At 42.3% G+C, this 12,163-nt stretch overlaps 1 protein-coding gene across 2 annotated transcripts in view; it reads right to left on the bottom strand.

Annotated features, from left to right (window-relative positions):
- Window positions 1–12,163, bottom strand: part of NLRP11 (NLR family pyrin domain containing 11) — a 44,798-nt gene that overhangs the window by 25,576 nt on the left and 7,059 nt on the right. The window contains exon 2 of one of the 2 annotated variants that reach the window (XM_010387057.2): window positions 9,519–9,859. The exons of the other annotated variant lie outside the window; for it this stretch is intronic. Within the exon in view, the coding sequence (XP_010385359.2) occupies window positions 9,519–9,795 (277 nt within the window). The 5' untranslated portion in view covers window positions 9,796–9,859. The remainder of the gene's footprint in view (window positions 1–9,518; window positions 9,860–12,163) is intronic. 2 annotated transcript variants of the gene reach the window in all.

Genomic DNA, 12,163 nt, shown 5'->3' on the forward strand with positions numbered 1-12,163 from the left:
CGATTCTCCTGCCTCAGCCTCCCGGGTAGCTAGGATTACAGGCATGCACCACCACGCCTGGCTAATTTTTTGTATTTTTAGTAGAGAGAGGGTTTCGCCATGTTAGCCAGGCTGGTCTCGAACTCCTAGCCTCAGGTGATCCACCTGCCTCGGCCTCCCAATGTGCTGGGATTATAGGCATGAGCCACTGCACCTAGCCCATGTTGCTTTAAAGCAAAAGGGTTGAATAAAACCTATTCAACCCATACAATGGAGTTGACAGATCAGTTTGAGCATTGCTCTTTATCCTGCAAGGGCTTTCCTCTCGTATGTTGGCATCAAGGACATATTTCTTTCCTTTTTGGGGGTTCCCTAGCATTTTATGTAGCCTTCAATTATAATGTTTCATTTCACAGCCAGTTTTTCCTTTGAGGCAATAACTCGAGTTCAGGGACTGTTTCCTGGTATGTATTCAGCTCAAAGTATCTACCTATTACATCTTGGCCTGTCAGTCATGAGTTACACATTCATCTTTCCTTCTATTTTCTTGTTTACGCATATTATTACTTAAATCCAGATCATTTAATGAACTACTTAAGATAAATGAAGTGATATATGGAATAAAGTTAAAATGTATCATAAAGGGAGTCTTATTTCTTGAGAACACACAAGATTACACTCCCACTGCAAAAACAAAAATGTTAAGACATAAGTATAAAGCTATCATAGAGGTATGATACAGAAATGATCCAAATAAATGAATTCCTAGAAGAAGATGACTTCTTCCTCAGTGAACAGATAACTGAAAATGTTTTTATCCCTGGGTAAGGGCAGGCAGAAGAGGGAGCCTGGCAGCCTGGAAGAACTTTAATGGGATAAATAAAAGCCAGCGATTAACAGCTGCAGCAGGGCTGGTGTGGTGGACCCGAATGTACTGGAATGTGACACACTAGCTCCCCGCCGCGGAGATGAGCCTGATGGATAAACGGACCTGATCCCACCCTCAAGACTACCAGGGCTGCCCAGTTCCGATTCATCACATCCCAACAGACTGGCAGACACAGGACTTTCTCCTTACTGTTTTTGTATACGATGTTCAATATACAATAAAAAACAGATTCAAAGCAGAAAACCATGATGATGATGGTGAATATTGTTCGTAATTATAAACCATGATTTATAATCAAGAAAAAAATCTTTGGAAGATGTCTATTTAGGTGTTTTTTTTTTTTTTTTTTTTTTTTGGGCCAATTTACTGATTGGGTTATCTGTTTTCCTGTTATTGAGTTCCTTATATATTTTGGATATTAGTTCCGTATCATACATAGTTTACAAATATATATTCTCCTAGTCCAGGGGTCTTTTCACTCATTTCCTTTGCCATTCAGAAGCTTTCCAGTTACACACACACACACATACACACACACGAGAATAAGTATGTGAGACAATAGATTTGTTAGCTTCATGTCAACATTCCGCAATGGAAGCATATCTAAACATCACATTGTCCCTTATAATTATGCATAACTATTTGTCAAAAGTAAAATAAAAACTGAATAGAAGCATACGTACATATAACCCAGCTTTCGGAATTAGGAGGTAATAATTTTATAAGTTTCATAATATATTACATATATATCCCCATATATTATGTATATAGAGTATAAGAATCAGATGGATGCTCTGTAACTTAAAATATACACTCTGCAAAACAAAGAATTCACTGGAATGGTTGAATGGCAGATGGCACACACAGAAGAAACGATGAGGGGCACCAGCACAGATCAATAGAACTGACCTGACAACCACAGCGGAAAAACAATCACAAAACCAATCAGACCATCAGGGAACTGTGATACAGTATCAAAGAGTGAGTATAAAATACACGTAATTACAGTCCCAAAAGGAGAGGAGATGAGAAGGTATTCAACATCACGAATCAGAAATGCAAATAAAAATCACGATGAAATATTCCCTTCACACCTGTTAGCATGGATATTATCAAGAAGACAAAAGGTAAGTGTGAGTGAAGATGTGGAGAAAAGGGAAGCCTTGTGCACGGTGTGTGAGGCACTGTCAATCAGAGGAGTCATTACGAAAAATGATGTGGAGGTTCCTCAAAAAATTAAAAATAGAACTACCCGATGACCCTGAAGCGCTTTCCTGAGAATGCTTTGTGGTCAGAGAAGCCTGTCAAGGACCTTTGTATTTTCTACAAACTTAGTTCAAAACCTTAAGTTTATTCTTCAGTCCATTCCTCCCTCGTCACTTTTTATGATGAACAAAACCACCACCACCAGGCTGCATCTTTATTCTCTCCCAAAATCTCCTTATCTTCTAGTTCATAAATGTGCATTTTCTACTGTTATTTCGGGGAACAACCTTGCTAAACTTTTCACCTGTTAAGGTTCCCACCTGATCAAGTCCACTGAAGGTCAAAGGCATGTTGAAAACTTATTAAAATGGTAGAGGATGGCCAGGCACAGTGGCTCACACCTGTAATCCCAGCACTTTGGGAGGCCAAGGCGGGTGGATCCCTGAGGTCATGAGTTTGAGACCAGCCTGGCCAACATGGTGAAACTCCGTCTATACTGAAAATAGAAAAATTAGCCCAGCATGGTGGCAGGAACCTGTAATCCCAGCTACTCAGGAGGCTGAGACAGGAGAATCACTTGAACCCAGGAGGCGGAGGTTGCAGTGAGCCAAGATTGTACCACTATACTCTAGGAGAAAAAAAATTCTAAAAAGCAGAGGAAAGAAACTATAGGTGAAGTAGTTTCTTGACCCGTAGTTTCCTCTACCCTTTAATTACTTGACTTGTAGTTTCTTTCCCCATTTAAAACTTCGAGGCCCATCAGGCATCTACCAATTCCCTGTCCCACATCCAAGGCTCCATTTGAGTTGTTTTTCCACTGGGAGCAATCTATGTAAGTACTAAGACCTTTTGTATTTACTACTGCGATATGTGAAGCCACCCCAGAAGAGGTACTGGGTTAAGAAAGTGAAGAAAAGAAACCACATCTGACATTCTCTTAAATATCTGCAATTTGAAGAGTAGTAAACAGAGCAGGTGAACATGTACCTCATGAGGAAGTGACAGCACAACAGTCTTGAGAATAAGATCATCAAGAGAAGCAGGAAGGATTTCTATTTTCTCAGGGCACTGGGCAGAACAGGAGGGGAAGGGCATTGCAATGTCCATGGAATTGAGAAACTCACTGAGTGGACTCAGCCCTGCTATTGACATTTAAAGGGTCTCCATGGAGGACACAGCCATGGTCTCTAGGAAAGACATCTCTCAAACTCTGGTTCACTTCCCCCTGCCATTGACACCCTCAGCAGATAGTGGTAAAAATGTAAAGGGTAACAAGAGATTACAATGTGGCCTAGGAAGCATGTTCAGGAGACTTTACGCCAGACCGATATCAGCCTGTGGCCTGTTAGGAACTGGGCCCCACAGCCGATGGTGAGTGGTGGGTGACTGAGCCCTCCTCTGTATTTACAGCTGCTCCCTATTGCTCACATTACCACCTGGGCTCTGCCTCCTGTTAGATCAGCGAGAGCATTAGATTCTCACAGAAGAGTGAACCCGATTGTGAACTGCACATAGGAGGGATCTAGGTTGCACTCCCCTTATGAGAATCTAATGCCTGATGATCTGTCACTGTCTCCCATCACCCCCACATGGGACTGTCTAGTTGCAGGGAAATGAGCTTATGGCTCCCAGTGATTCTACATCATGGTGAGATGTAGAATTATTTCATTGTATATTACAATGTAATAGAAGTATATGATAAATGTAATACATTTGAATTATCCCCAAACCATCTACCCCACCCATTCTGGTCCATGGAAAAATTGTCTTCCTTGAAACTGGTGCCACAAAGGTGGGGGACTACTACTTTACACTCTACCAGGACATGCTGTACATTTTGGACACAGTTGTCCTTGATAAGCTTGAGCTAGATAAGAAAAGAGAAGTGAATGACAGGATAACCGTGCAACATAAAAGTAAAAAGCTACGAATTCTGGAAGAAAACACTCAAGGAAGGAAAACAAGTTTACCACCACGTCGAGGTACTTAATTTTTAAAATATCTAAAATATAAAGTGAGGCATGGTTAGAGAAGATGGTGGACCAGAAGCTGGTAGCATGTACCGCTCTCACGGAGAGAGAATAGAGTGGCAATACCAACTGTTCTACTGGATTATCTAGGACACATGAGATTCATCAAGGAAGCCACACAACCCATGGAGAACAGAAGAATGAGACAGGACAGCCACCAGCCCAGGACTGGCACACAGCCCAGGAAGGCCCCCGACCACAGGGAGATGGTGGGTGAGCAAGAATCCCCATGGATCGTTATTTTACAGTATATATCAAAACATCAAGTTGCACAACTCAAGTGTATGTAATTTTTATTTGCCAATTACATCTCAATAAAGCCAGAAGCATGTAGGTATGGAAGGAAAAGGTCCAAGAAAATTGTATGGCCTCAAAATAGAGAATATAGACAGAAAGATCAAATTCAGGTTACAGGAAAAAAAATCCTTATAGAGTATATAAATATGGGTGACAAGTGTTTTAAAAAAGGAGACCATCCTGGCTAATATGGTGAAACCCCATCTCTACTAAAAGTACAAAAAAATTAGCTGGGAGTGGTGGCGAGCGCCTGTAGTCCCAGCTACTCAGGAGGCTGAGGCAGGAGAATGGCGTGAACCCGGGAGGCGGAGCTTGCAGTGAGCTGAGATTGCGCCACTGCACTTCAGCCTGGGTGACAGAGCGAGACTGTCTCAAAAAAAAAAAAAAGTCACATTGTCTACCTGCTACTACTAATAACCTAGTTGATGTTTAGGAGTCTAGTTAAATATTAATTCTAGTTATATTTTGAAGGTGTGGTTTGAAATGATCTTTTAAAAAGATTTGTCGTAGGTATTTGAGGTTTATAACATGGTGTTATGGGGTATGTATAAATGGTAAAACAGTTACTGTAGTGGGATACGTATAGATGGTAAAACAGTTACTGTAGTGGGTGAAGCAAATTAGCATTATCGCAGTTACTTTTGTGTGTGACAATAACTGCTAAAGGATACTTATTTAACAGAAATCCCTAATACGATTTTATTAACTACTGTCCTCATGTCTTACATTAGATCTCTGGACTTGTTCATTGTACATAACTGCTACTTGTTGGAATGACCAGTTTAATGAATCCTTGTTTCTTGACTTATTAAAATACGGAGCCTGTAGTGCTTTACATTAGAAGGCATATAAAAAGCAGCTTTGCCAAGGCTCCATACCTGTTAAACACAGCTGGGGTTCGAATGCCAGTATAGGCAACTCATGTGTCTGTGCTCTTAACCAAGAGAGTGTCTGAGCAGCATCAGGCAGAGAGGTTCTTGGGTTCTCTCCTTTTCCCACCACTGACCCTACCCAGGAAGCAGGTAATAGAAAGTGTCATTTGAGGCACTGGCCTGTCACCATCCACACTACATGGGGCTTATGGCCTCACCCTCAGGAAAATGGAGTGTATCAACCTGAGCAAATTGTAGAGTTCAACAGCTGACTCTTCATCCGAGAAGACACCTGACTTCAATGAGTCCCCAGACTCATTGAAGCAAAAAACAGTAACAACAACAACAACAACAACAACAACAACAACAAGCACCAGGTTATCTAAAAGGACTTACCATGTGAAGGTTTTTATAGATCATACCTCTGTTTCAGTATCCTTTTTTTTTTTTTTTTTTTGAGATGGAGTCTTACTCTGTCGCCCAGCCTGGAGTGCTGTGGCATGATCTTGGCTCACTGCAAACTCTGCCTCCTGGGATCAAGCAATTCTCCTGCCTCAGCCTCCCAAGTAACTGGAGCTACAGGCACCCGCCACCACGCCTGGCTAATTTATTGTATTTTTAGTAGAGAAGGGGTGTCACCGTGTTAGCCAGGATGGTCTCTATCTCCTGACCTCGTGATCCACCCGCCTCGGCCTCCCAAAGTGCTGGGATTACAGGCTTGAGCCACCGCGCCCGGCCTCAGTATCACTTCTTTATCCATTATAGATTACTTCTTCCATTCCAATTGTTCTCCTATCTAGATATGCTGATATAACTCACTTGTAAAAACCTTGGACAGATACCCATGAAAACTCATAAATCCTTACTCCTTCAGCAGGAGCCCCACAATAGGGATGGCTTAAGATGTTTTTAACCTTATCCAAAAATGCTTAGGTGAAAATTTGATAAATCAAAATGGGCCTTAGTATAGAGTGTGACTTTTTTTTTTTTTTGGATACAGGGTCTCGCTTTATCATCCAGGCTAGAGTGCAATGGCGCAATCATATCTCACCACAGCCTCTGCCTCCCGGGTTCAAGCAGTTGTCCCACTTCAGCCTCCCAACTAGCTGGGATTACAGGCACATGCCACACCTGGCTATTTTTAAATTTTATTTGTAGAGACAGGGTCTCGCCATGTTGGCAAGGCTGGTCTCAAACTCCCAGCCTCAAGCAATCCACCTGCCTCGGCCTCCCAAAGTACAAGCGTGAATCACTGCACCTGGCCTGACTATTTTTACACATTTGTATCTGTGACTAGAAAGTTCCTGAAGGAGATAGCTATTAATGTTAGGTATAGCTCAAGGTTGTGGGATTCCAGGTGACTTTAGTTTCTTTTTTTGTACTTTTTGAATACTGTATGCTATGTAATATATTTTTTCTGGTTGTAAATTTATATGGGAGAAGATGTGAAAAAGCAGTTTTCAGCTTTCAAATAAGGTGGGTAAGTGAAGCATGCTAGCCAAATTTCCCTACTGCTCACTGTATTCTGCCTCAGACTCTGTATCCTCTCATTTTGTGCTGGAGGTTTAAATCTGGGACCAAACCTGGACCTGGTCCACGAGATGGTTTTACTTAAATTTCAAGCCATTTTTTAATTTGGAAATAGCTGCCAACCATTAAATGTTAAAAAGAGGCAGACACTCCAGATCTCTGGTTTCGCATCACATCAGAAGGGCTGGTAGTCCTGGGGCCTCAGTACCATTTTCAAATATCAACAGCAGTTTAGTAGATGTTCAATCATTTGTTTTAGGCTATGACTGGAGACAACCTGAAATCTTTTTCTCCATATGACCAATTAAGGGACAGTAGTAAACCTGAACATATATTTTACCTAGAGCTGGGCAGCCACTTTGTACATTTTCAGTACCTGCCTGGCTAGTTCCTATGAGTCTTTCTAGATGGCTAGAGGATATACAATGGATAGGCCCAGGCAGAGTGGCTCATGGGGTCAGGAGTTCGAGACCCGTCTGGTCAACATGGTGAAACCCCATCTCTATTAGAAATACAAAAAGTTAGCTGGGTGTGGTGGTGGGTGCCTGTAATCCCAGCTACTCGGGAGGCTGAGGCAGGAGAATTGCTTGAACCCAGGAGGTAGACGTTGCGGTGAACTGAGATCAGGACACTGTACTCCAGCCTGGGCGACAGAGCGAGACTCATAAAAAATTATATATATTTATGTGTGTATATATTATATATGATATATCATATAAATATATATGTGTATAAATATGCACATAAATATATATAATTTTTTACATACAAATGTATACATATACATTTATATACATATAAAAATATATAAACATATAACTATAAACATATATGTATATATGTATATTTATATAAACATATATGTATATGTATTTATATAAACATATAGAAATATATATTAAGATATAAATATAAATAGATATATAAATAAAATGGGTAGAAAAGACATGACAAGACAAAAAAGCCTGGTATTTAAAGTCAGTTATGTCCAGGCCTGGTGGTGTGTACCTGTCATCCCAGCTACTCGGGAGGCTGAGGCAGGAAGATTGCTCAGGCCCAGGAGTCAAGGCTACAGTGAGCTATGATTGCACCACTGCACTCCAGCATGGGCAACAGAGAGCCTGTTTTTTTTTTTGTTTTGTTTTGTTTTGTTTTTGTTTTTTGAGATGGAATCTTGCTCTGTCGCCCAGGCTGGAGTGCAATAGTGTGATCTCAGCTCACTGCAACCTCCACCTCCCAGGTTCCAGGTTCCAGCAATTCTCCTGCCTCAGTCTCCCGAGTAGCTGGGATTACAGGTGTGTGCCACCACGCCCGGCTAATTTTTGTATTTTTAGTAGAGACAGGGGTTTCACCATGTTGGTCAGGCTGGTCTCAAACTCCTGACTTCAGGTAATCCACCTGCCTCAACCTCCCAAATACTACTCTCCATGATCTTTACACAGAGCCCCTACTTTTCTGTAGCTGGATCTTATGGTAGGAGGGTACCCGGGGTGCTAACTCTCCATGATCTTTACACAGAGCCCCCTACATTTCTACAGCTAGATCTTATGGTTCTAGGACAGAGCTCCATGCTGGGAAATCTGCTCTAGCTTAAGTACCTTGAGTCTAATCCTTTGGCTGGCTACTTTCACATAAGCTGGTTAGCATAATAGAAAATAAAGGTAGAATCAGAAAGCCACAAGATAGAACACGACCCTCATCCAATCCATCCCTGGTCCCCATGTGACTTCCAGTTCTGAAGACAGGTTCTTTGGGCTGGAAAAGTCATGTATCAAAACCACCAAGCTAAACAATTGCATCAGCAAGTAGACTAAGGACAAGAATAGATGCTTCTCAAAAGAAGATACACAAATGGCCAGTATCTGATAGTCCTTGAAAAATGAATATGAAAAAAATGCTCAACATCACTAATGATCAGGGAAATGCAAATCAAAACCACAATGCAGTCCCGCCTTACTCCTGTAAGAATGGCCATGATAAAAAACAATTAAAAGATAGATGTTGGTGTGGATGTGGTAAAAGGGAACCTTTTACACTGCTGGTGGGAATGTAAACTGCTATGAAAACCAGTGTAGATATTCCTTAAAGAACTAAAAGGAAAACTAACCATTTGATCCAGTAATCCTACTACTGGGTATCTACCCAGAGGAAAATAAGTCATTATACAAGAAAGACATGTGCACACACGTTTATAGTGGCACAATTTGCGATTGCAAATGTATGGAACCAGCCCAAATGTCCATCAGTCAACAAGTGGATAAAGAAATTGTGAACACACACACACACACACACACACACACACTACTCAGTCATAAAAAGAAATGAAATAATGGCATTTGCAGTAACCTGGATGGGATTGGAGACCATTATTCTAAGTGAAGTAACTCAGGAATGGAAAACCAAACATTGTATGTTCTCGTAAGTGGGAGCTAAGCTATGAGGATGCAAAGGCGTAAGAATGATACATTGGACTGCAGGGACTCAGCGGGACGTGTGAGAGGGAGATGAGGGATAAAAGACTACACACTGGGGACAGTGTGCACTGCTCGGGTGGTGGGGACACCAACATTTTAGAAATCACCACTAAAGAACTTACTCATGTAATCCAATACCACCTGTTTCCCAAAAACCTATTAAAAAAAAAAAAAAGGCCCAACACCCAGCTTCCTGTGAAGTGCCCCGATTTCTACCCACCCTTCTTATGACCCCACTCACGATTTCGTCTGCCAATGATCTTCATACAATGATCTTCCTTACGCATCATTAGAAATATGCTGTATAGCATATTCCATATATACTGTCCCTCATAAGAGATTGGCAACAAGTTAGCCAGTTCTTCTTTTGTCGCCCTTAAATTAATCAGTGGAACCTGTGGCAGTTTGAAATCCAGAATCTTGCGTGCCAGATACTTCTTAAAACTCTGAAATTCCTTGTCACTGAGATTCTCCAGATACCACAGCAGGTCGAAGTCAGTAGAATTCGATTCCGCCATCTTGGTTCTCCAGGGAAGGCAGACTTCAGAGAGAAGGGGTTTTGAGTCGCCAGAAACAGGAGATCTAAAAAACAGATGTGGAATCAGACAGTCAAACCACATGGTAATGCCAATTCATCCAAAGCTGACATCCTAGAAAATTCCTGTGGTGTGATAGAAGCTCCTTTCTGATAGACCATCAATGATAGGTCTGAACTCTTTCTGTCTGGGTCAATGGCCTTGTCAATCGATCTTGGTAAATTTCTAGGTTCTGTTAAGGTAGAATATCAGTTGTGTTAGAAGGCAACATTCTTATGGTAAAAGTTATCCCTGATTAGCAAATAGCATATAGGTTGAAAATTGAGTATCATATAGAAACTTTGGAGGGTGTTTCTTTTGAAATTGTCACCCCTGTGCAGATTGGAAATCTATGCTTATGGTCTGTTACAAGATAGGCTGTTGTATATGAAACTGCTCTATGCTAGAATAATCTGTATAGCAATCGGCTGTATTTACAATGACTATACTCCTTGGAGGAATGTCATTGATACAGATAAGGACTCCTAATGAAGAGGCAACTGTTATAATAAGCAAATAGGCTGTTTGTGGTCTTGTATGCTGCTGAAAAGAAATCTAAGTTATGATGTATTCTGTTCTGTCTCGTTACTATATAAATGAGGCAAGGACAGTCCCTAGGTTATTTTTTTACTGTAGGCTGAAACCTGTTAGCGCATAAAGCCCACTGGCTTCAAACTTTTTTTATACATCCAATTGTTTCAAACACAGCCCAAATAAGCAGATTTTTAGTCATGTACAGCCTGCCTGCTTTGCATACCTCACAGAACTGCTCCCAGCATCTGCCAGCAATAGGTAAGTCCTCAGGGTCAAGATGACTGCAAGGTGTCCTGCCCTTTGGAGCTCTCGGACCCAGGAGCTGCTCCTCCCCACTGTACTGAGTGGTATCGCCTACACACAGACACACAGACACATACACACACAGACACATACACACACAGACACATACACACACAGACACATACACACACAGACACATACACACACAGACACACCCACACAGACACCCCCACACAGACACCCCCACACACACAGACACACACAGACACCCCCACACACACAGACACACACAGAGACACACACACACCACACACCCCACACACCCCACACAGACACAGACACACAGACACAGACACACGCACAAACACACACACACCCACCACACATGGACACACCACAGACACACACACACACACAGACACACACACAGACACACACACACACAGACACGCGCACACACACACATGCACACACAGACACACATACACAGACACACAGACACACACACACACCAGACACACACCAGACACACACACCAGACACGCACACACACACACGCACACACACACGCACACAGGTCGCCTCTCCAATTCTACCCCACCTCTGCAGGGGTTCCCCATCTTCCTCTCCTTCTGAGTAGGGACCCACACACTGCAGTCCCTGGACAGGCTGGGGACATGCCCCACACACAACCTGTGAAAACGCCACCCAAAAAGCATGTGTGCAACTGCCACCTTTGGTTATCTTTTCCCTTGACCAATTTCTAAACCCTGTGAGCCTCCTACACCTGTAAGTTTCAATGTCAGTCTAATCCTGATATCATTACACTCAGTTATGAGAAGTTGAGATTGTAGAGTTGTGACTGAAGAATCCATACCAGAGCCTTGACCCAACACTGTCAAGGCACTCAGTTGATGACGAAGGTGGAGAAAGAAGATCTGATCAGATATGAGTGGATGTGGATTGGCCAACGTCTCCATGGGTTTACTGCAAATGCTTTGACGCAGAGAACAAGGGATAAATAGTCCCTTTGGGGGAGTAAATGCCTTTTGGAGAATGGCAGGTAACTTCGAGGCTAGACTGCTCCATCTCCAACCACGAAATAAACCTAACTATATACTCAACCGTCACTAGGTTGTTGGATGTAAAGAAATCGCCGGCGAAGCTGATAAGATGTACCAAATACAAAACAGAGAGTCAGTGGTATTGTAGACACACTCAATAGTGATGCCTACCTGAAGGGGATAAGTAGGCACATTAAGCTTGCAGACCTCACATACCGGGTACCGTGTTAGAGGATAGAGCCACTGGGTTGGATTGGACTCCACCGTGGCCATGAAGTACCTGGAAAGATACTCATGATCCGCCAATAAAGGGGTAAAAAAATGAGCCTATGGCACCTGAGTTTTGCAGCAGGGCTATGCAAATCCCCAGTGCCCAACAAGGTAAAAACTATGACACCATCATTCCGGAACATTTTCACGTCCCCTAAAGTAGGGCCTGTAACTAGTAAGCAGTCACTCCCTGTTTCCCT

Source organism: Rhinopithecus roxellana, chromosome 12 (genome assembly GCF_007565055.1).
Source record: "Rhinopithecus roxellana isolate Shanxi Qingling chromosome 12, ASM756505v1, whole genome shotgun sequence".
NCBI lineage: Eukaryota > Metazoa > Chordata > Mammalia > Primates > Cercopithecidae > Rhinopithecus > Rhinopithecus roxellana.